Source organism: Gracilinanus agilis, chromosome 2 (assembly GCF_016433145.1).
Source record: "Gracilinanus agilis isolate LMUSP501 chromosome 2, AgileGrace, whole genome shotgun sequence".
NCBI classification, from domain to species: domain Eukaryota; kingdom Metazoa; phylum Chordata; class Mammalia; order Didelphimorphia; family Didelphidae; genus Gracilinanus; species Gracilinanus agilis.
The window spans coordinates 4,880,704-4,905,303 of record NC_058131.1 but is presented as its reverse complement, the minus strand read 5'-3'; the positions used below and the strand labels follow the sequence as shown (position 1 = coordinate 4,905,303).

The 24,600-nt window shown below is 52.3% G+C and overlaps 1 protein-coding gene across 1 annotated transcript in view; it reads right to left on the bottom strand.

Moving 5' to 3' along the window:
• CYRIA (CYFIP related Rac1 interactor A) overlaps positions 1-22,806 on the bottom strand; it is a 42,149-nt gene extending 19,343 nt beyond the window's left edge. Inside the window, exons 1-3 of the mRNA XM_044663005.1 lie at positions 22,652-22,806; positions 13,896-14,030; positions 3,795-3,874 (exon numbers count right to left, since the gene is read on the bottom strand). Of these exons, the coding sequence (XP_044518940.1) occupies positions 3,795-3,864 (70 nt within the window). The 5' untranslated portion in view covers positions 3,865-3,874; positions 13,896-14,030; positions 22,652-22,806. The remainder of the gene's footprint in view (positions 1-3,794; positions 3,875-13,895; positions 14,031-22,651) is intronic.
• Positions 22,807-24,600: the final 1,794 nt, after the last annotated feature.

Here is a 24,600-nt window from a genome sequence, read left to right as displayed (position 1 = left end):
CTGTTCTCTCTTCCTCCCCGACTTTCCCTCCATGTCTTGAACCTCTTCTTTCTTTCGTCATCTCTCTTCTGGTTTATCTCAAGGGTCTCCTCATAGGTCACCCAGCCCACTAGGAGAGGACCGGGCAGAAGGACGTTGGTGTTTAGACACTCCCAGGCGGCCCCAACTCCCAACAGAAGGTATGTGAGGGGAGGAGGGAAACAGACATGCAGAACAAAATGGCAGCCCTTAATGGACTCCAATCTGTGGGTCATTAGTGGAAAGTGGAGCCTTCCTCTCCAAGGTCAGATGACAAGGGGGAGGGGGAGGCGCCGTATCCCATCATCCAGCGGGAGCCCTTAATTCTATGAAACACTTTCCCCAGTTCAATTATACTCCTTCATCTTGGCTCAATTATATTTCATCGTTGACTTCAAAAGGAGGGTTTGACATTCAGAACTTGTTTGCTCTTTGAAAAAAAGAGTCTGAGGTGCCAAATACATTGAAATGAACGCCCCACCCTTGGCCCTTCGAGAACCCTGCCTGGGCCAGTGAGTGGGGGGTCCAAGGGGGGCAGCCTTCCCTGAATTCTTCCAGCTTTTCTGTCTGTCTTTCATCTCGGTTGCCAGCGCCCCAGAGAAAGGCAATTTCTAGGACGAAAAGCTAAAGCTGGGACTTCTCCTCAGCTCCGATCTTCCCCCCTGGCTAAAGTACTGGCTCAAAACGATGCTTTTTGCTGGTGTGTGTGTGTGTGTGTGTGTGTGTGTGTGTGTGTGTGCGCGCGCACGCTGATTCAACCTGACAGTTTGGACCTTGGTGACACACCAATAGGGCACCCAAGCTTGGCGTATTCCAGGTGGGGAATCAGAGGATTCTGGGTCATGGGTCTATTAGAGCGGAGAGGGACCTCAGGTCCCTCAATTTACAGATGAAGAAACTGAGACTCAGGGACTTTTCCTAGGTCACACAAGCATTAAGAGTCACAGGTGAGATTTGAACTCATATCCCCTCATTCTAGAGCCAGAGCTTTTCCCATTGTGCTCCCACTGCCTCAAGGACTTGGAATTGGAGCTTATAAGGTCTTTTCACATCTTTGCTTTTATGGATGAGGAAACTGAGGCCCAGGGAAGTGAATGACTCCATGTCACATAGCTACTAAGGTAGGATGGGAGCCCTGCTCTCCCTGCTTCCTGGTAGTCACTTCCTGTCTGCCTTGAGCATGTTCCTTTCCCAAAAGTATGTGGATTTTTCTCCTTTTCAAATCAAGGGGACAGATCTGATCATCTCTAAAGCTCTTTAGAAGCCAAATTCTCCTGCCCTGAGAAACCAGACTTGCAGAGATCACACTAAGCTACTTCTTTGTTAGGCAGGCTACAATGATGTACCAGCGGACTTTGTTTTTATTTTTATTTTTTAACAAAAACAGGAACCACCCTAGTGTGGTGGGAAGAACTCGGTATTCAGGGTCAAGACTTCTGAGTCCAGGACTTAGCTCTGTTAGTTGTGTGGTCTTGGGCAAGTTGATTCTTTTTTTTTTTTTTTTTTTTTTTGACCCTTGCCTTTCATTTTTGAATCCATACTAAGTATTATTTCCAAGGCAGAAGAACAGTAAGGACCAGGCAATGAAGATTAAGTGACTTACCCAGGGACACACAGCTATGCAGTGTCTAAGGCCTGATTTGAACCTCCAGTCTCCAGGCCTGGCGCTCTATCCATTGAGCCCTGGTTTCTGTGGCAAGTTCTTCTGGCCCTTTGACACTCCCAAAGTCAGAGACTCCATTCCTTTTGACAGCCACCATGAAGGCAGTCATCGAAATCCCTCAGAGACCGATAGCCAAAGAGACAAGCCCGGCAGAAGCTGGCAGGTCTCTGAGGCCCACCAGAAGGAGTTATGGAATGTCCAGCATGATACGCGTGTCTCTCCACCCCGCTTCCTTACATGTCAGCGTGCTTTTCCCCAAAGCGGGCTTCCATCCTAAGTGCTCTGCAAATGTGCCAGACTTGGTTACATTCATGCACGCATGCCGTGGGTATGTCTTGGTACTTGGCATGCCTACCTTTAAGAGCCCCTCGAATGCCTCAGGGACCATTATATTTTAGCCAGAGGTGCTCAACGTCACGGTGGAGGAGAGGAGAACCCACCGAGGATGTTCTTTTGCTTTGTTTTTCAGAACATTTCACTCTCCATGTTTCAAAACAAAAATAGACACGAGGGTAGTCAAGAGGAAATAAAATATGCCTAGAGACCACGGGTTGGTCAGGAATTGGCAAAGGAGGTAGTAATGACAGGAAGAGACACATGACAGTTCCTAAAACATAAAACACCCTTCAAATATATGTATTTTACATAACTTTGAACATAAAAGGGAATAAAATGAGCAAGGACAAGGGAAATGAGTTTAATTGAAGAGAAAAATGCCACATAAGTGGCTTGCAAATTAGTAAAGAAATCAGGCCAAATTTCAATACTAACCAAGAACCTTCAATGATCTTTCCTTTAAGAAATTATTTAGGGGGCAGCTGGGTAGCTCAGTGGATGGAGAGCCAGGCCTAGAGACGGGAGGTCCTGGGTTCAAATCCGACCTCAGACACTTCCCAGCTGGGTGACCCTGGGCAAGTCACTTTACCCCCATGGCCCACCCTGACCACTCTTCTACCTAGCACAGAAGTTAAGGGTTTAAAAACATTTTTTTTTAAAAAGAAATTATTTATCATCTTACATAAAATAGGGGGAAAATGTTTGGGAGAAAAAGAATTTATCCAGAAACCTGAAATGGAGACATCCACTAGGAATAAGAACAACATTTATAGAGTGCTTTAAGATTTGCAAAAAGCACATACAGATTCACATAAATCTCATTTGCGATAATACACAATTAGGGGCTTAGAATGAAACAGATGTCAAACCAACATTAAAACATGAACCTTTCTATTTCTCTCTTTGTCCTCAATCTTGACATTTGAATTATGCTCAGTGGGGCAGCGTTCCCTGGCTGGCCAATGGCTGGTCTCCATGAACACAGACATGTAGAAGATGCATAGCCTTAAGGGGTACCATGATCAGGGAAAGCTGGAGGTCTCCCTCATGTCTGATCGTCTGTTTTCTGTTCTAAGCTCTGACATTCTAGGATCTATGTTCTAAAGTCCTTTGCTAGGCGGATTTTCTATATTTTATGTTCTAAATATTCCAGTGGGCTAATAATGGATTCCTGCTTTACTTCTTTTTTTATTTTTTTTATTTTTAACCCTTAACTTCTGTGTATTGGCTCCTAGGTGGAAGAATGGTAAGGGGGTCAAGTGACTTGTCCAGGGTCACCCAGCTGGGAAGTGTCTGAGGCCGGATTTGAACCCAGGCCCTCCCGTCTCTAGGCCTGACTCTCTATCCACTGAGCTACCCAGCTGCCCCCTGCTTTACTTCTTGACTGGTTTTGCAGACCACTTACATGACATTTTTTTCTCTCCAATTAAGCTAATTGCCCTCGTCCTTGCTCATTTTATCTTCTTGCATTTTCAATGTAATTGAAAATGTGTGGATTTTAAAGTATTTTAAAAAGCCGTCGTTTAGTTTAGCCTGAGCTTATTCTTCCTAAAGATCAGCTCCCTTCTAACACCGGGACCCCTGAACTGACCACAGCCTTTGGAAAGCACAAGAGGAGGGCTCCATCCCATTCTTCTGGAAGACTGAGGCCTGAGGAGCCAGGCTGGGCTGGAAGCGGGGCTGGGAGCCTGGAGCCGAAACTTTCTTGTGGCCCAGTTGACAGGCGAGGAAGGAGAGGTTCTGCTATTGTCTAGGGCTAGGCCGCCAGGGAACTTACTTTCAAAATCCAGGAAAAAGTGTGGGTAGTTTTCAATTTCCCTGGTTAGGACCTTCAGGAGATTGCCCATTCCAGGAAACCTGGGGAGTCAATAAAAAGGAAGCAAAGGGTTAGAAAGGCAAAGCCGATTTAAAAGGAAGCCTGCCGAGCTCAACACGTCTGGGCAAACAGCATTCGAATTCCCCCGCGGCCTGGGCTCTCAGGACCAATCTGACGCCCCCTGTGAGGGCCAGGGGTGGGCACTAGCCAGGTTTTCCTCTCTGCTCACGCCTAGAATAGGACTCGGCAGCCAGCAGGCACTGAACAACGGTCTGCTGCACCGAGCAGAGCATCACGCGAGATGCTGCAGAAATACCATCCTCCTCCCCACGCCACGGAGAGACGCGGCTTGTTGGCTTACCAAGTCACCGTCTGGATTCTCTCCTTAGCGGCCGCCCACAGATCTCCGGCCTGAAGGGAGGTTTGGGGCTTCTAGAAGCCGAGCTGGGGAAGCTCTTTCTGCTTTTCTGTTTCCACGCCTTCCCCCGCCTGTCCCTCACAGAACAGTGACTGGGGAGAGCCTAAGCGCCTTCCGTCCTCCGTGCCGGGCCCCTTTCAGCTTGACGCGCTGCCAGGCCGTGCTTGGCGGGTGAAGGTCCTTCCCAGCTCTGGCATTCCATGGTGGACGATCTAAAGCGTCCCTCAACTCGGCCCTTCCTGGTCTTCAGGCCCTCCTGGCTTGACTCTGTCCAACTTGCCATTCTTATCTGCTAAAATTGGCGCGATAAACCCTGGGAGCAGAACAGGCTCTTTCCATGGCAGAGAAGCCTCGAACGCTGGTGACGTCTAGCGTGGAGGCGACTCTGGGACCTTGAAGGCTGTGCCTGCGGGCTGGGGCTCAGGGCCCCATCCGTGCCCCAGCCAGAGCCCGAGTGTGCTCGTGATGGCAGAAAGGAAAGGAAGAAGCCTGGAAGGAGTGACCCTCAGGCCTTTGCTGCCCCCTTCTGATGCTGCGCACACCGTGGCACGGGGGTGGGGAGGAAGGTTGGGAATGGGACGAGTCCCCGACCTCAGCCAGAAACTTGAATTTGGCTGTCGGGGTTCTAAATGGGAGATCTCAGCCCAGCGTCCAATGAGTGGTCAGACTGCTGGGGGGGTTGGGGGGGGGGAAGCTGAAGCCTGTCACAGGCTCTGCCCTTCCCTGATAGACTGCAAACTCCTAAGTGGTGTAGAGCAGCTGCCATCTATTTCTGTGACTCATCACCGTCGTCATTATTTACAATCAATCCGCTGCCTTTATCAGGAGATGAACAAGCATTCTGAACACCAATGATATGTGCAGAGATGGACGATTCTCTTCATCCATCATTCTGTTTATCAATCTCGACTAGGACCCATCGTGTGCCAGGCGTAGAGCCCTGCAGATATTCTCCTATTTGGACCTCCCAGCCAGCCCGTGAGCTAGGTGCTATTATTCTCTTTTTAGCTGAGGAAAGCGAAGCAGCCGCTTGTAAATGTTTGAGGCACGACTCGAACACAGGTCTTCTTTGAGCTCTTCCTACTATCCACTGATCTGCCAACTTGCTGACCTATGGCTATATATTCCACCTTTGGTATTAGTAGCCACAGAATGTCAAGAGAGCTGGAGAAAGGGGGCAGCTGGGTAACTCAGTGGATGGAGAGCAGGCCTAGAGACGGGAGGTCCTGGGTTCAAATCTGGCCTCAGACACTTCCCAGCTGGGTGACCCTGGGCAAGTCACTTGACCCCCATTGCCCACTCTTACTACTCTTCCACCTAGGAGCCAATACACAGAAGTACAAGGGTTTTAAAAAGAGAAAGAGAGCTGGAGAAAGAACCTCAGAATGGCTCTCTGGAATACTTACTTGATGATGGGGTGAGGAAGGGAATAAGCATTTATATAGTGCCTACTATGTGCCAGGTCCCGTGTTTAGCACTTTATAAATGTTATCTCATATTATCCTCACAGCTATCTTGTGAGGGAAGTGCTGGGCTATTAGCTTCATTTTACGGCTGAGGAAACTGAGGCAGGCAGCCATAAAGTGACTTGCTCAGGGTCGCACAGCTTCTCAGTGTTTGAGGCTGGATCTGAATGTAGGTCTTTCTGATTTCAGGACCAGTACTCTGACCACTGAGCCTCATGGCAACTTCTAACACCTCCGGTGTGCCAGAGGATGAGGAAAAGAAAGACTCCTGCCCTGGGGAAGTTTGCGTTCAAACTGCTGAGGGAAACCAGCATCCTTAACTCTTAAACTTTACAACCAGCCTGTGCTCATGGTGGGCAGCACAAATAGCACAGCAGCCTGATTCTAGGTGAAGAAACGGAGAATCAGAGCATGCAGGACCTGGACCCCCCCCTCCCCTTCTCCCCCTCAGCCTCCTCCCACCTCAAGCCAGAGGAGGCCAGCAGGCGCTTTCCAAGGTCCTGCCTCTCTCCCCATCAGCTGCCTGGAATGCTCTCCCTCCTCAAGTCACAGACTTCCTTCAGGTCTCTTACAGGTACTGACTGCCCTTCTTCCTCTCCCTCCCTTCCTCCCTCCCTCCTTTCCTCCCTCCCTTCCTCCTCCCTCCCTCTTTTTCTTCCTCCCTTCCCTCCCTCTTCCCTCCACCCTCCCTCCTCCCCTACGATCTTGCATTAGCCACTTTGTGTTCACATTCATTCCTTTCATTCTCGAGCCTAGACACTGAGACTCTCCTCGTCTCGTCTCCACTAGTAGAGTGTGATGTCGCCACTGTATTTGTGTCCTCAGTGCCTAGCCCCGAGCCTGGCCCAGAGAAGGCGGCTGACAGACGCTTGTTAAGGGCCTGACCGACTCTGGCTCGTCAGGAGTCTCGCACCCGGGCAGCGTGGGACGGTGTTCGGAGTTCCGGCCTCGGAGCGCTCCTGCCCCACCTCACACGAGCTGTGTGACCACAATCAAGGCATAGCAACTGCTCTGGGCCTCCGTTTCCTCCTCTGTGCAATGGGCCTAGTCCTAGCCAAGTCCCCACGTGCAAAGCTTGGCGCGAGGCGGTTCCGGTGAATGCTGCTGCCTCCCTCCCTCCCTCGGTCCTGGCGAGGCTTAAATGAGAGGATGACCGCGAAGCGCTGGGCACCACCATCATACCTGCCCCCGCGGGGCCTGGCGGGTGAGCCCGTGAGCGCCCCAGAACCTCCTCTCGTTGGCACGCTTTGCAAAGTCTCTGCCTCGACGCATCTAGCGGTCAGGCGGTCACCAGGTCTTGGGCTGGGAGGGACGGGCTGGCACGGAACAACTGCCAAAGCTTTCTTTCACAGAAGCCCCGTTTTCAGAGGAGGAAACGGAGGCAAGAGGCCAAGACTCGCGGCAATCATCGCACAGCCAAGGAGGGTTGGGGGCAGCGTGGGATCGGGCCGGGGCTTCCTGACCCCGCTTTAACCATTCGGCCACCGTGCCTAAAAGCTGCCTCACAATCCATGACCAACGGAAGGCCGAGGCGACTCGCAGAAATGGAAGGAAGCCGACAAGTCACGCCACAGGCACTGCCTCCCTCAAGGCTCGTGAGAACTTGCTGGCGCTTTTGCATCCCCATTTTACAGACCAGCAAGTAAGCAGAGAGAACGGAAATGACTTACACACAGTCACACAGTGCCTGAGGTCAAGTTTGATCTCAGGACTCCAGACCCAGCGCTCTATCCACGGCACCCCCCAGCGGCCCTCGTTTCGAATCCAAGTGAAAGACCACAGAGAGGGGCCGCGAGGGTTTGTCCGGAAAACGTCAGGGCGCACATCGCCCCGGAGGGCGGCTCGGGATGCCCTCAGACCCTCTATCGGCCTGCCCACGTTTCGGAGGCTCCTGCTCCGAGCCGGGCCCGCGTGGGTCTATCTGGAGCCGATCTGCCATCCACGCCACAGAGGCGTGTGCGGAGCTTTAAGCGTTGGAAATGGAAATGGAAGACATTTTTAAATTTAAAATTAAAAAAAAGAGCTTTAAGCCATGGAAAGGCTGCCCGGCGCTCTCTCCCCCGGCGCTCTGTCTGTCTCCGCCTCCCTCTCCCCATCCTGCCCTTCTCTGCTGGGTCTACTATTCGGAGGATGCTGAGCAGCCTGGTGGGGCTCTGGAGCTCCGCTTGGCCCTTCTCTCTCCCTGGAGCTCCAGGCTGATGGGGCAGGTTTTAGGGCTGCAGTGAGGGACGCTGTCCACTAGGGGGCCTCAGTCACCACTGCCTGGCAGCTGCCCAGACCCGTGGGCTGGACGGGAAGGGCCTCCTCTCAGCAGCTACCCCGGCCGGCAGAGCAGCCTGAGAGCCCCGAGGTGGCCATCTTGCCCAGGGGGAATACTGGGGGGCTCAGGGAGGGTCGCTAATGTCCAAACCAACTGGAGAGCCTCCATCTTCTTAGCACAATCCCGCCAACTCTTCTGGACAATTCTTTCCCCCTTCGTGAGCCTCAGTTTCCTTCCCTGTAAATTTGTGCCCTCGACGGTCCCTTCCAGCTCCAGATTCTCGCACAGTCTAAGAACTTGGGCAGCCAATCAGAAATGGCCATTATTCGCTCTTTGGAGAATCCTCCTCATCGTCCCAAGACTTCGTGCTTCTCCGATTCTTTAACCATTACGAAGCACTCCGTGTACATGATCTCCCTGGATCTTCCCGACAGCCCGATGGGGCAGATGCTGCTGTTATCCCCATTTTACAAGTGAAGAAACTGAGGCTGAACAAGGTTATTTGGCTTGTCAGTCTTTCTGAAGACCTGATTGGAACTCGGGTCCCTTCCCCTCTCTAGGGGGCCCCGAATCGGCGATGCCTAAAGTCTGCCTCGGCTCTGACAGGGTTTGGGGCTGGGGCTGAATCCCGGCTCCCCCCATTCCAGCGAGTCCCGAAGTGAGGGAAGATCCGAGCCGTGTCCAGGGCCCTGGCTTTGCTCACGGAGGCTCAGCACTTCCAGGAGCCGAGGAGAGGCAGCCCAAGAATGTCCCCGCTCGGAGCGATAAAGCAGGCGTCCTCACAGCCCCGGCAAACGCACTTGCCAAGTTTATCTGGAAAATTCTGCCCCAGCGAAGCTCTGAGGCAGCCTCTCAGGCCGGGCTCCCCCGACCTTGCCACTCCAGCTGGGCTTCTGGGGGGCTCCCGGTGCTCACGAGGGGCCCTGAGCCGCCGCCTCCTTCTAGACGCACATCCTTGTCCTTGCTGAGCGGCAGAACAAGGATGTCAGAGCTCTGAGGCTCCCGGAACCCAGAACATCGCGCTAAGGGGCACCTTCTGTCAGAGAAAACGCCCTCGTTCCCCAGACGAGACGACCGAGGCCTCAAGGAGAGAGACGACGGCTTCGGGTCACAGCACCGAGTTCTCCGAAGAGCCGAGACGTCCTGGTGGCTGGGAAGCCGGGCCTCCCCCTCCTCCGAGGTCCTGGTGGCTGGGGGGTCTCGAGGGCGAGGCTCTAAATGCCCAGACAGAGTGGAAGGGAAGCTCCACGAGGGTAGGAACACTTTCTGACTCGTGTCCTCGGCGCCTGGCACCGAGCCTGGAACAGAGAGGCTGCTCGATCCTTAACTAAAGACTTAATAAATAAATCAGTGGACAGAGCCCGGGAAACATTCAAACGGTCTCGGATCCCCCAGTGCCATTTCTAGAAGAGCTTTCCCACTCGGGAGTCCACCTCAGATTTAGCCTCTGTGGCTGTGGCATGGAAGCAGTGCAGGCCTGGGTTCTAGTCCAGTCTAGTCATTCAGCGAGTCGCTTTCGCTCTCTGGATCTGTTTCCCCAGGAGGGACTAGGTGGAAGCTGAGGGCCGCCGTGCCCCCGGGGCGAGCATTCTGGGCTCTCTGTCCTAGGCAACATTCAGTAGAACTGACAGAGAGGGCGGGAAAGGGGTGGTGGTGTTGGGTGGAGATTGGCCATCCCAGGACCTGGATTCGAATCCTGGTCCTTTGAATGATTTCCTTGTTGACCGAAGGCAGGTCTGAAAATGAAGAGGGTGGATCAGCTCACTAGGAACTCCCGCGATCTCCAAATCCACGATCCTGAGACTCGGAGAGCCTGTTCTCACGGGGCCAGCAGAGCAATAGGAAGAGGTGGTGGTACCCAGGGCAATCCATCGCAGGAAAGCCATCTCGCACCGAGCACTTGAAGATTTACCCGGGAGGAGGGAGCGGAAGCATCCGCGTCCTCCCTGGTGTCTGGATGGCATGACCAAAGCTCGCAGAGAAGAAGGGTCAGGGATCCCTCAGCCCTCAGCCAGGGCCACCCAGATGAGAGCACTTGTCACCACGGAGGTGCGGAGCCAGGGGGGCCCTTGGGGCAATCGGAGAGTCTGTCCTCGGTTGTCCTCGAGCCATCACGGCCATTTCTTCACCATGACTGGCTCAGAGAATGTAATTAGAGTTTGCTCCCCAGGACTCTCTTTCCCAGCATCCCGTTTGCGTATTCACGCTGCAGACTAACGTAGGAAAGAAGCAAGCTTTGTGTGGCTCCTCCCTCGCTCTCTTTTCCCAGGAAGGCGCTTGTGGAGGTTGGGGGAGAGCCAGGCGGGAGAATCTGAGCCACGTGGTTGGTTTAGGCTTCCTCATTTTGTTCTTTTACTTCTTCTACTTCGAGTGATTATTAATAAACTTTATAAAACATACTAACTGGAGTCAGTGGATATTAACCTCAACTGTGCAGGAGATAGCCTTGGCCCAGGGAGAAGGGGTCAGGGGGGACGAGGGCAGAGCAGAGAACCCGCATCTCCTGGCTGGGCCAGGCCGAGGAGCCCTGCTCACCCCAGGACTCCAGCCGGGCAATGAATCATCAGTGTTTGGGGCTGGCTGTGGAGGAAGTGGGCCTCAGGACGGTGGGGAAACCCCCTTGTTCATGGCTCTTTTAAAAGACTCGGCCTAAATGCCACACTTACACTTCCTCAGCATTGCTGAGAATTGGGGAAACGAGGGCTGCCAGACCTCAGCTCCGTGGTTTCAGGAGCCTGGGGACCCTCGCCCTGACAGCAGCAACCGCGGCCCCCTTAGAGCTCGGAAGGCAGACCTGAATCAACCTGGAAAACAAGCAAAGCTTTCTTTCTCTCGGGTGGCTGGCTAACCTCCTGGCGCCGAGTCCTCTGCCAGCCTGTACATGGAGCCCTACTAGATTGGCAGGACCCACCATGGCTCCCGTTCCATGGGTTGGACCGCCAAAGAAGTCTCTTCCTCCTTCTGACTTCCAGAGATGCCATTGCGGTTGCTCTCGTCCAGGCCCTGGGCTCCAGAGTAGGCCTCTGCTTCCCACCACAAGCACCAGCTTCTGGACAGCTCCCACTGGACCCCGATGGCCTTCTCCAGCCCATCCTGTACACACTGTCAGCCTCCTTCCGGAGGAGAAGCTGGCACGCCAACCTTCCCTTGCTCAGGATCATCCGATGGCTTCAGCCTTCACGGAAACAGCCAAGTTCTCTCTCTGAAACCCAAGACCTTCCAGCCAACCTGGTCTGCGTGCCATTCCCCAAAAGTGACCTCACCGCCCCTGTGCCCCGAGAGCCTAGAGCAGGGATTCCCAAAGTGGGCGCCAGCGCCCCCTGGTGGGTGCTGCAGCGATCCAGGAGGGCGGTGATGGCCACAGGTGCATTTGGGGGAGGTGAATAACTGTAAGGAGACACCAAGCCATATTTTTTCTGGAAAGGGGGTGGTAGGCCAAAAAAGTTTGGGAATCCCTGGTCTAGACCTTCCTTCTGATTAGAGTGAGCTGGAGTGCCACCACCTCCTAGAGCAAATGTCCCGGACCTCTTTAGCAGCTGGGGGGTGTCTCTGATCCCTTCTCAAAATACTGTTTGAAAATGCACAACATAAAGTATGACTTACAAAGGAATTCAATGTTATTAAAATGTTATTGAAATATTTAAAAATCCTCGTGGATCTCAAGTTAAAAAGCTAGTAAGTATCTGAGACTAAATTTAAACTCAGGAAGATGAGCCTTCCTGACTTCAGGCCAATGCTCTATCCTCTGTGCCACCTAGCTGCCCTCGTAGCCATCCAACCCACACCGGAAAGAATATATCTATGAGGAGGCAGCTGGGTGGCTCAGTGGATGGAAAGCCAGACCTAGAGAAAGGAAGGTCCTGGGTTCAAATCTAGTCTCAGACAATACCTAGCTGTGTGACCTTGGATAAGTCACTTAAGCCATATTGCCTCACCCTTACCTCTCTCTTCTGCCTTGGAACCATTCTATTATACAGTGTTGGTTCTAAGATGGGACATAAGGGTTTAAAAAAAAGCCTGTTCTTCCAAAACTTACTTCCCCTCAAATTTGTATTGTCTTTCATGTGGTTCTTGCCCCATGGTCTCTCCATCTCCCCCAAATGAAATGTAAGCCCCTTGAGGGTGAGGTCCCTTTCATCTTTCTCTTTGTCTCGCCAAGGCCTCGCATAGTCCCTGGCACAAGAAGCTGCTTAATAAATGTCCATCGGATCGAATTAAACTGAAAAGCCCCAGTGTGGGAGAGCCCAGCACTTCTTGCGAAGGTCCACCCCACTCTGGGACAGCTCTCATTCTTAGGAACATTTTCCAGACACCAAGTCTAAATCTGCCTTCTTGCTGCTCCTGGCCCTGCCCCTAAGTCTGGAGAATCTCTGCCGCCATTTTCCCCACAAGACCAGCCCTGTGCACCAAGCGAGGAGGAGGGAGTCACAATTGGAGGAGCCCATCCTTGAAGCCACCTCAGACTCCAAGCTCCAGAGGGTCTGTATCCAGCCTGGGAACATCCAGGGCTGGGCTTCAGTACTCCGTGGCCATCATGGAGTCCAAGGGCACACTTGCGTATTTCAGAATGCTAGTCATGGCGCCCAATGGGCCAGGAGGGCTACTGAGGACACGCGGCCAACGCCAGCCTAATATGTATTAAAAAATAACAGGCAGCATTAGAAGACTTCACCGAACGGAGGCAAAATCAAAGATGCAGAACCAGGAAAAAATAAAACAAAAGTACACAATGACGAAGGCAACGTGAATGGAAAAACTGACCAAAGGGATGGAAACTGAACCCTCCAGAATGATCAAGGGTCAAGTATGGCTCAAAAACAAAAAGATACGCTATGACAAGCTGCTCTCCTGTTTTTCTTGGCGGTGGTGGGGGATGCCGAATCCTCAACGCATCACAGCTACAGACCTTCTCGATATGTGAAACGAATTTCCCCTTGTTTAGCCTTTGTCATAAAGGATGGTTCTTTGGGAAGGGTGGGGGAAGACAGATGGTGGAGAATGTGGTTGGTAGGAAAACCAAACATACAACAACTTTTTTTAGAAAAAAGAAATGGCACGAGCATTTCAGATTTCATAGGATTTAATCTCTGCCTCTGTTTCCTAATCTGTAAAATGAGGATAATAATATCCCCTACCTTTTCAGGACTGCTCTCGTGATCCAGTGAAGTGGCCTTTGTAAAGTGCTTTGGAAACCTTAAAGCCTTCTGCAAATGCTAACAACATCAGCTGTTAACTGTCACTGTTATTGGTAACATTGATGATGACATCATTAGGTATAATGAAGAGATGACCAGCCTCAGTTCTCATTGACTTGTTGGTGCTCCCCAAAGATCCCAGATTTTCAATAGTGCAGGGATGCTTTTTAGTGTCAGATGGTCCTCCTCTCTTTACTGGCCCTGGGTCTAAGGTGGGCACCTAGCTGACCAGGCTGCACCTCGGCCATTGTGGGACTTGCCACTGAAAGTGGCATAACCCATTGGGGTTTCTCTTCCTTGGGTTTGGCCTTGGAGGGACTCCATGCCAGGCTGACACCATAGAAAAGGCACTCTGGCTACAGACAGAAGACACTTAGCTCTGATCCCACTTGTGATACTAATTTCTAATGACTGACTCCTTTGCTTCTGTCTTAGCTCTAGGCCCCCAGTTTCCACATTTCTAAAATGTGGATCCCATACCTGATACACTGGCCTCCAGGGCTTTTTGGAACAACTGAGGTTCTGTATTTCCTTGGTAAGCGCTTGTGTGCTTTAATTTAATTTAAATATCAACTTACGTTCAAAGTAGTATGAGCTTAAGGGCGATGGAAATATGGAAAGCATTTGATAATAGAGGACTTGCCAGTTAGCCTTCCAAGCTGCATGGCAAGATGGACTTGAAAATATTTTAAAATAATCATATCTCATTTGGTCACTTCTTACCTGGAAGTATAACTTCCTACGAGTCACAGTCACCAATCCAGGCTGATGGGAATAAAGCTGTCAGGAGAGCTGCCCCAGGACAGCTGGAGTATTGGGTAGAGCCGTCTCTTCTGCCTTTCCTGGGAATTTCTCTACCTAGAAAAGAAGTGGGAGTCTCATGATACCAAGACTAGGAAGACGGCCCCTCTCCTGCCTTCTTCTCTTCCCACCCCCAGACAAAGGGGAACCAAAAGACTCATCAAAACAACTGGAACGCCACCACCAACAGAACCATCCATCCCATTATCAGACTATAAACAGCTTGAGGATGAAGACGAAGACTTTCATAGCATAGTAAAACACAACTGATATACGCTTTTGTCTACAGGGTGCTAACAAGGGGGTACAGACAGACTTCCATGATGATGGAGATCTGGGGGCAGGGGTTCGAATTCTAAATTGGCCACATGCCATTTCCCATGACAGAAGGGAAGTTCCTAAGGCCAGGGCTTTTCACTTTTTCCTTTGTATGCCCAGAACCCAACCCAGTGCCCGTAGCATAGGAGGTATTTAATAAAGGCTTGGTGACAGTGTGACCATGGATGAGTCACTTTCCTTCTTGACTTGAATCAGTTCCCTTCTCCGTAAAATGGCAGGGCAGATTGGATGGCTTCTGAGGTCCACTCAGATCTTAGGATCCTGGGACCCTGCTCTTGGGAAGCTCACTGTCTAGGAGGGAGGAAGATCCAGGTCGGTCATTAAACACAGTGGTGGGAGGTGGGAACAAGGTGCTTTAGGAGGGGGTTGGGGAAGTGGCGTCCTGGGGGCGCTGGTCCAGATTATGCATGGATGGGCAAAGGGTTAGTTCTGGCATCCTGGGAGGGGCCACCAAAACCGTCACTGCACTGACTGAGAGAGGGGCCAGAGGGGCTTCTGGGGAACATCCTTAGGGAGCATCCCAGCGAGTGGAGTTTCAGATGGGGGGGGGGGGGCTGAGAGCTGCACTTTCTGCTGGTCCACGTTGCCTCTTTCCAGGTTTTCCATGCTAAGGCAGGAGCCTAAAGCAGGATCCCAGGGCTGGGGATGGAAAGACAAGAAGTTTTGCCACAGACACTCCCATGAAGTCATAGTTCACTCTTGGCTCTGAAGGGGCTGGGCTTGGGCCATTCTCGTTCTGACTGGAAGAATTCTTGCTACTCTGGTTAAGAATGTTGTCACTGCTGCTGATCATAATAGCATTAATAACACTGTGACTGATAACAAGAGCAATCACGTTATCAGAGATTTCTGTGGTGGTTGTTCAGTCCTTTTCAGTCACGTCCAACTCTTTAGGACCCCATTTGGGATTTTCTTGGCAAAGATGCTGGAGGACTTTGCCATTTCCTTCTCCTTCTCATTTTACTGATGAGGAAACTGAGGCCAAGAGAGGAAAGTGACTTGCCCAGGGTCACAGAGCTGGTAAGTGTCTGAGGACAGATTTGAACTCAGGGTTTCCTGACTCCAGGCTCAGGGCTCTAACCACTGTGCCTCCTAGCTGCCCTATTATGCATATATAACAATGACAAGAATGATGTCACTATTGCTAATAAATAATAGTGATCATATTTCATAATATTAATATAATAATAGTGATCATATTATTATCTCTGATATTTTTTACTTTTTTTTTTAATTTTAAAACCTTTAACTTCTGTGTATTGACTTATAGGTGGAAGATTGGTAAGGGTAGGCAATGGGGGTCAAGTGACTTGCCCAGGGTCACACAGCTGGGAAGTGTCTGAGGCTGGATTTGAACCTAGGACCTCCTGTCTCTAGGCCTGGCTCTCCATCCACTGAGCTACCCAGCTGCCCCCTCTCTGATATTTTTTAATGAGGCAGGGGATAGGGAAGGGAAGGAAGAAATGTTTCTATAGAACCTACTATGTGCCAGGCACTATGCTAAATGCTGTAACAAATTTTATCTCATTTAGTTCTCACCAGAACCCTGAGAGGGAGGTGCTATTATTTTCCCTCTTTTAGAGCTGAGGAAACTGAGGCAAAGTGACATGACTTGTCCAAAGTCATACAGCTAGTAAGTGTCCAAGGACATACGTGAGCTTGGGTTTCCCTCACTCCATGTCTAGTAGTGCTCTCTGCCCTGCATTGTCAGCTGCCTCCAAAGGCTTCCAGGGTGCCCCGAGCTATGGAATGTATCTGTATCCGCAGGAGAGCCTTTCTCGGATCAAAGAACAGAGACCACCGAGGAAGGCTTGGAGGAGATGCTTGTGGGAGTGGCAGTGAGGGGCTGTTTAGCACAAGGCCGGCTCTCTTTCCAGGACCCTCCATCCCTGATCTGACTCATGCCCACTTGAAAGGATTCACGTGTGCCCAAAGGTCAGAACCACAACAGCTTCCAGGAAGCTGAGCCCTGAGGACAGTAGGGAGATGGAAGGGGAGCCCCTGGCAGCCCTGAATTCCAGTGCCCTGGACCAGAGCAACCATAACTCGTTGGGTCTTGCTAGAACTGGCAGATTGGTTTGTTGAGGCACGTCAGTCTCGAGGGAGACAGAAGAGCTGCCCCACGATGGGAGAAGGGCGAATGTCAGTCTGATTTTCCACAAAGGGAAATTTAGGTTTGTAGCCAGAGGTGAGAGGGAGCCACTGGAGTTTGTGGAGTAAGAGGGTCACTGAGTTGGATCTATGGTTTAGGAATACCCATTTGATAGCTGAGTGGAAGAGTGAAACAGGAAGAGAATCGAGACAGGGAGACCAGCTGGCATGAGGTTCCTGCCACAATCCAGGTGTCCCGTGATGAGGACCTGCAGCCAGGTATTGGCAGAGGCTGAGCAGTTGGGAAAGAGTAGATTCTGGGGGCCAAAAGCCATCAAGCTAGACTTGCCCTCCCAGGGGAGTTCTGGGATGGATAACTAAAGCGATGGCCGGTGACCACCACGAGACGGCACGGCCTGGGCAAACAGACCACTGTGGGCTATTGCTGTTAGGTGAGGGGAGGGCTGTGGATGCACCTAATTTAACCACACATTCAACAAAGTCTCTCGTGATCCTCTTGAAGAAACGATGGAGAGATGGGGCCTCGAGGGGAGCTCTCTTGAGTTGTCCTCTTAGGTAACTGACTGCTCCTCCTCTTCTCTAGCCTCTGCTGGATCTTCACCCAGGTCATGCCCACGAAGCCCAAGTGTCCTCCAGGGCTTTGTCCCGGATCTTCTCTTCTCCCCTCTTGGTGACCATAGCAACTCCCAAGGTTTCAATCATCAACTCTACACAGATGGATTTGTCTAGCCCTAACCTCTCTCTGTACCTCCAGTGGCTGATCTCCATCGCCTTTTAGATATCTCAAATTAGATGTCTGAGCATCATCTTGATCTCCGCATGGTAACTCGCCTTCTTTCCCCCTTGGGTGGACCTTCGGACCTTCGCTCCTTCCTAACTTGCCAGTCGCTGTCTTTGGGGCCGACATCCTCCCGCGCGTCCAGCTTCACAAGCAAGTTGTCATCTCCAATTTCTCCTTTTCCCATACAAGGACTGCTGTTGCTCACTTCCTCACCTCTCTTTGGGGACACCTGGACTATGGCAGTAGTCTGCTGCTGCTTGGTCTCCCTGCCTTGAGTCTCTTCCTGGTTCACTCTCTCTTCCATTTGGCTGTCAAATGGATACCCGGCTACCCTCTTTCTCCACACGCTCCAGTGGCTCCCTATCGCCTCCAGGAGCAAACCTGAAATGTTCTGTTTGGCATTCAAAGCTCTTCCTAACGTGGCCCCCCGCTACCTTTCCAGGCTTCTTACGTGGCACTCTCCAGGCTTTGATCCAGTGACGTTGCTCTCCCACTTGGGAGCATCCTCCCTGGCTTTCTCCCTTGCCTAGAACTATCTCCAGCTCCTGGTTTCCTTCAAGTCTCTGCTCGAGGAAGCCTTCATTTTAGTGCCTTCCCTCTGAGAGTGCTCCCAATGCACCCTGCCTCGCTCTTGGCATGGGCTCTCTCCCAGGAGACTCCAAGCTGCTCGAGAGCAGAGCCTTTTGTTGCATCAGGGCTTCGCGGGGTTCTTGTTCAATTGCTTTCCGTCACGTCTGACTCTTTGGAAACCCAGTTGGGGTTTTCTTGGCAAAGATACGGAGTGGTTTGCCCTTTTCTCCTCCAGGCCATTTTGCAGACGAGCAAACTGAGGCAAACGAGGCAGCGTGGCTTGCCCAGGACCACACCGTTAGGCAGTGTCTGAGACTGGCTGTGATGCCAAGCCCAGCGCAGACCTAGGAGGTGCTCAAGAAATGCTAGCTGACTGGCGGCACAGTCCAGTGCAGTCAGCCCTGGCCGAGCGGCCAGACTTCAAAGAGTAGTCCGGATTGTTTTGATGTCCCTGCGGAGATTTCTCAGGGAGGGCCCCGAGGAGCCCACCTTGCTCTAGTGCGGTGATTCCCAAAGTGGGCACCCCCGCCCCCCGGTGGGTGCTGCGGTGATGGCCACAGGCGCATTTGGGGGCGGCGATCGTATGTGACAGGGGCGCCAAGTCATATTTTTTCTGCAAAGGGGGCGGGAGGCCAAAAGAGCCCGGGAACCGCTGCTCTGGCGCTGGGGCACATCTTCAGCGGCGATTCACACAAGGCATCGCTGGCGTCTGTGTGAAAGAGCTGAGGATTAGGAAGGACGATGATAACTTGGCGAGTGCCCACTGGGGCACAATCAGAAGGCGGAGGACCGAGGCCGAGGCACCGGCAGAGCAGCTAAAAGGCGTTAAAAGACCCGAAGAAGGGATGAATCCGACTGGGGGCAGGTGCGGAGGAAAGGCTGGAGCAGATCACGAACTTGGAGTATTTGAAGGATCGTACGTGTTCGAACAATTCCAGTCACAGAACCTGAGAGCTGAAAGAGACCTCCAGAACCTCCTACACATTGTCTGGTTCCTAAGGGCAGGGCCAGAGGCGACGGGCTGAAGCTAGGAAGAGCTGAAAGGAGGCGGCATTTAAAGGGAAACCAACATCCTCCCAGAGCTGGTCAGACGAGGAACGGCTGTCTCTGGAAGCCGTGGGCTCCCCCTCGTTGGCATTTCTGGCAGAGGGAAGCTGACCGCTTGTTTACTGAGCACAGAGTACGCTGCCTGGCCTGGAAGGCTCCTCGGCTCCCTCCCAACTCCAATATTCTTGGGCTCTGCGAAGTGGCCCGGAGAAATCTAGAAATGGTGGTAAAGGAATGTGAAGCAGAGACAGGAAATGAGGCCCTTAACTGGACAGGAGGCGCTTTGATCCTGGCTCCAGAAATGACCTGGGATGAGTAAGGCAGTTTGGGGAAGCAGGCGGTTGGCTAGGAAGAAGGTGTCTGACCACAGGATTTAGATTTCTGGACAGTGTCTTGAGATGAAGGAATGACAGGCCATTGGCAAGAGGCAGAGTGCACGTGCCAGGGGCCGGCAAGAATGCACTGGCTAGTGTTTTGAAAAGCGAATCAAAAGACATTGAAGCTGAAAAAGATGGGGGAGGGAGACAACTGCCTAGGTCTATACACTAAGGGAAATACACTATAGGGATACAGCATGAGGAGAATAGTAGGAGCAAAGCTCAGAAATTCGTAAGACATGAAATCCAAAAAAGGAGGAAGCGAGAAAATCGTCTCGAAATGTCTCTACACGAATGCTCTAAATATGGGTCAGGAGCAAGGAGAAAAGGAGAGTGTAATGCAAGGAGACACAGTCTTCTTCAACAGTATCACTGAGTTATGGGGTGGTGCGAGACAGATGACTGGAAAAGGCTGTAGAAGGGGTATCTCACATTAAAAGGACAGGATAAATAATGAAGGCAGGCAGAGTAACATTGGTCCTGTAGAAGACCAGTGAGTGTGATGAAATCCAGGAACCAGAGAAGGGGAGCATGCTGGAGGATAGAGAAACAAAGGTAGGCAGAGGAGCGGTAGTGTATGGGAGTTTCTACAGACCACCTAGGCAGAGAGCGGAAACAGATGCACCAAGGAAGCTGATCATAAAGAGTGTTAGGACAGCAAGTGCTGGGGGACCTTCACTTAGCTTGACATTTCCCTCTGTGTGTCTGTCTCTCCCTTCCTTCCATCCCCCTCCCCACCCCTTTCCTCTCTTTTTTGCTCTCCACTCTCTCTCCTCAAAACAGGACAGTTCATTTTTTTTTAACTTGCTCTAATGAGGAACAAATAAGAGGAACTTCTATTTTATCTGATTCTCACCAACAAGAAGAAACTTTTTCCCATAGTGGAAATGATGGGAACCTTGAAGAGGAAGTCAACTAAACCCTCTTAGAGCCTGTGACTGAGCAACACTGGACATAATGTGACACTCACTGTAAATAGGAGGAGAGGTTTCAAAGGATATAGAAAAAAAGACTGTTAGCTGTCAAAAGGAAATATTAAGAGCAAGTGCCAGAACTGAGGACTCTCACCAGGAGGAATGGACTTCCTGAAGAGATGGCAGGTGCCCTTCCTATCCCTGGAGGTCTTCAAGCAGAGATATTAAAGGGGGAATGCTTTCAGGTGTGGTTACAGTAAATGGAACTGAATTGAGTGATTGGGTACAAAGGGTACACAGTGGCGATTCCATGTCAACTTGAAGGGAAGTGAGGCAGCTGGGTCATAGGGCTTTTGTTGGGTTCTATCCTATTCTAGAGGGCAGAAACAATATAACTTGGGTGAAGTCTGGAGTCAAGAAGGTTTGAGATCCACTCTGATCTCAAGACACTCGGTAGCCGTAGGACCCTGAGTAAGTCACTTAGCTTTCATCTGCCTCAATTTCCTAATTATAAAATGGGGATTAATTACATTTATCATATTATAATAATTTTTGTATAGTGCTTACTACAGCATCTGGTACATAATAGATGCTATATAAATGCTATTATTATTATCGACGATGATGTTGATAACTCTTCCCTCTCCAGCCCCAGGAATCCCACCCTGGCTCTTTCTTTTGCTTGAATAACAACTTCACAAACACTTGAACAAAGGCCCGGGTGACATATGGTTAACAAGGAATCGGCTGCCCCCAAAATGAAAGGGGAATAACAAACACATCAAAAGACAAGAGCTCAAAAGTGCTTAACAGCCTGGATCATCATGGAAAACCTAAGATGAAATGGACTCCTTGATACTGATAACACGCTACACTTTGGTCAAAAAATCAAGTTTGCCCTCCTCTCTGAGGGAGATGGAGCCGGGGGGGTTCGATGCACCCGAAAGGGATCTGGGGATGTCAGTGGGCAGCAACCTCAAATTTAGGCAACTGTGTAATGTGGTGAGTAAAGAAGCCATCATTTAATGTCCCCGGGAGGTACAGAAAAGAGCTTGAATTAGACTCTGCCCCAGCCTTATAGTTAGGGAAAACAAACAAAACAAAGCAAAATCCGTCATTTTGGCCCAAGATCTCCACCCAGAAAATGCACTGTGCCTTGGCAAGGTCCCACAAGAAGGTGAGCAAGGAACATGTCCTCTGCTCGCCTCCTATAACGACCAGGGCACGTGGTCAGGAGGAAGAAGCCGAGGGAGATAATGGGGGTGGCGCAGGGGAAGAGAAACCAAGGAAGAGCTTCAGAAACCGCCTTAGTGCAGAAAGGTCGGGAGAGACACACTGGGAGCTTTTGTGAGTCTCCGGCGCCGCTCCCACAAGGGCACAATGAGGGGGCATGTGGGGGGTTTCTTCTCCCATCTCAGACACTCTCAAGTTCTAGCCTTGAGAATCCCGGACAGCCGCGTCTCCTCGGTCACTCAGTAGTCTCTCCCCATCCCCCAAAGAAATGGACTCGGCATAGCCGGGGCTCCCCTGTGGCCTTGGGGACACTGAGGCGAGGACCGGATTCGATCTCTCCAGCCTCAGAGGGTTATCGGCTCCCTGACCGAGACAAGCTCTCTCCTGCTCGGTTCCTTCAGCTCCAAGAGGCAGGATGATGGCCCCTTGTCATCGGGAGGTGATGAGGACCAATGAAGCGTGCTCCACAAAGAGCGTGACCCCGTGGAAAGAGCCCGATTCCAGGGGCCTGGGTTCAAATCACAAGGCTAGCACTCATTCATTGTGTGTGCTTTGCTGGGCCTTAGTTTCCTCCTCTGTCCAGTTGGACAGTGTCGGAGGCCCCTTCCAGCAGCTCTAGGATCCCAAGTGCCATTTGAATATGGGCTGCTCTTATTCCAGAGGGCTCTGAACGAGGACGGGAAGGACGCTAGAATGGTGGCATGGGCTGGAGCTGGAAGGACCCTCGAACACAGGATACAGAACCCAGAAGCTGGGAGGGACAGGAGAACCTGGAGCTGAGAGGACATAGAACCTCAGAACATAGACTATCAGACCTGGAATAGAACAGAGAACATTCTCGGGGAGGAGGAACTTGGAACATAGAACATGGAATGTCAAAGCTGGAAAATACCTTAAAACGCGGGAATCTTAGTTCCTGAAGAGTCCAGTGGAAAGATCGCCAGACGTGGCGTCAGGAGAGCCCTGGGTGTGATGTCCACCCCGTGTGACTTTAGGCGAGCCTCGGTCTCCTTCCCTGTCCAATGGGCTTGTCGTGCCTGGCTAACCCACAGGGCAGCTCTGAGCCCCCAAAGTGATTAAATATACGCCGAATGCCCGGTTTTCTTTTTTTTTTCTTAATGAATGTTGGTTCTAAACGTCCTCATGGTGGAAGATCAGAGCTGGAAGGGCTGCCAGCCGCCATCCAGGGCAGAGGAGACCCTGCCAGGCTGGGGGATGTGCCGCCATTTCCCAGTTGGGTTGGGTCTCTCCTTTAGAGCCTGCCTCGACCTCTCCTCCTGAAATGAAGGGAGGTGCTTTTCTTACCTCTGCAGGGCCGGAAGAGCCGGGATGCTCGACGTGGAGGGTTTCCAACGCAGCCCCGGGGCCCAAGGAAAGGCTCTCCTCTGGATGGCGACTCCAAGACCAGCGGGAAGAACCGGAGAACCTGGATCGGATCGGATCTGCCAGCCAGAGAGAGAGAGAGAACAGGGAGTGTGAGGTCTTTCACACGCGTGACATTCATTTCCATGAGAATTTCCCCTATTATTAGATCCTTAAAAGAGGACAAAAATGGTGAAACCAAAGCAGGGGCCACAACGACGGCCTCTGACAGTGTAGGGAACTTTCAGTCGTCAGAGCCCCCCGTTTCTTCTTTTGAATGTTTGAAACCCCTTCTGTCTGACTTAGAATCAATGCTGGGTATTGGGGTTAAGTGACTTGTTCAGGGTCACACGGCTAGGAAGCGTTTGAGGCCAGATTTGAACCCAGAATCTCCATCTCTAGGCCTGGTTCTAGATCCAGAAGAGAACCATGTAGCTGCCTCAAGAGCTTCATTTCTTCACGATGTGTTGGATCTTAAAGGAATGAGGAACTCCTTCGGTTGACTTCGTATCCATCCTCTCTCAAACACGAAGAAGGGATCTGACCGTCGGTCTCAGTTTCCCCATCTGTCCCTGTTCTCTAGGGCCTCCTTCAGCTGTGATGGTCTGACTCTTGGATGTGCTGCTGCGGCAGGACTTTGGGACTCTCCAAGGGCGCGGACGTGTGCCAGTCGTGCGAGATTTTCTCCCCGAATCTTGAGGGCCCTCCCGCGGCCTCCTCCATGAGAAGCGTCCTCAGATGCGCTCTAGCAGTCCCAAACATTTGCCCCCATCCATGTTCCCCAGCGGTGCCATTGCCAGGGTCCCTCGGCCCCTCTCCTGGCCACGGGGGATCCCCCCGGAACATGGCTCCAGCCATCCACTGACGCGCCAGTCTGTGGCTCTCCGAATGTCTCATCCGGCCCAGCCCAGAAGGCAGAGCTTCCTGGGGAGAAGGACCCAGAACCGCACTTCTCCAGGGGCCGGACCGCGGGACGGGGCGGGCCAGAGCCGAGCCCAATCCAGCCCTTCACTAGGCAAGGACACGGGCCGGGGCGCCTCTACCCTGCAGCCACGAGTCCTCCTCCTGGGCCAGGCTCTCCCCCAGCCCCCGAAGCACCCCCTGGAAGGGGCAGCAGCTGCTGCGGGGCGGCCTCTCAGGGCGTGTGTAGTCGAGTCACGGCCTGGCCGCAGGCGCATTAAGGACAAGAACCACCGAATAGAGGAAGAAAGTGAAAAAGTCCCATCTGGGCCAGGGGAGGGGGAAGTCCAGCCCCAGAAACCCCGCCTGGCGCACTCTGGGCCTCGGCTCCTGGGCGCGGGGATGGCCCGGCTGGCCTTTGGAGGCCGAGAGCCAACATGCCGGGAGCCCCGAGCCCACAGTGGTCTGTCTGACTGCCAATCAGTCCGCCAGCGTGTTCGGGGAGGAAAGGGGGGAGCAGACAACGGTGGGAGGTGTGTGGGGAGGGGCAGAGGCAGCAGGGGCGCTGGGGAGCCAGGGGGAGCCATGGGGGAGCACCCGTGCTGCTTGGGGGGCGAGGGACGGCTAAGGAAGGAGAAGGGGGCCCCCCCGGGCCTCGGCCAGCCAGCCAGGAGAGGCTGAAGAGCTCCCTCTGGATAAACACAACCAGCAGCTGTTTACTGACCCAGACACTGTGTTTACCAGCACCTTTCCGGGGAAGGCCGGGCCAAGCGGGGACACGGGGCCGCCGGGACGGGGCACGCCGAGGCCTGGGAACGAGCCTCCTGCTCTGCTGCCCACAGAAACCTCAGGTCTGGTTCAGAGCTCTGCTGAGAGAGACAGATCCCAGGAGAGACAGAGACGGGGGGACAGGGGGGAGAGAGACAGAGAGAGACAGAGAGAGAGACAGGGAGGGAGACAGAGAGAGAGACAGGGAGGGAGACAGAGAGAGA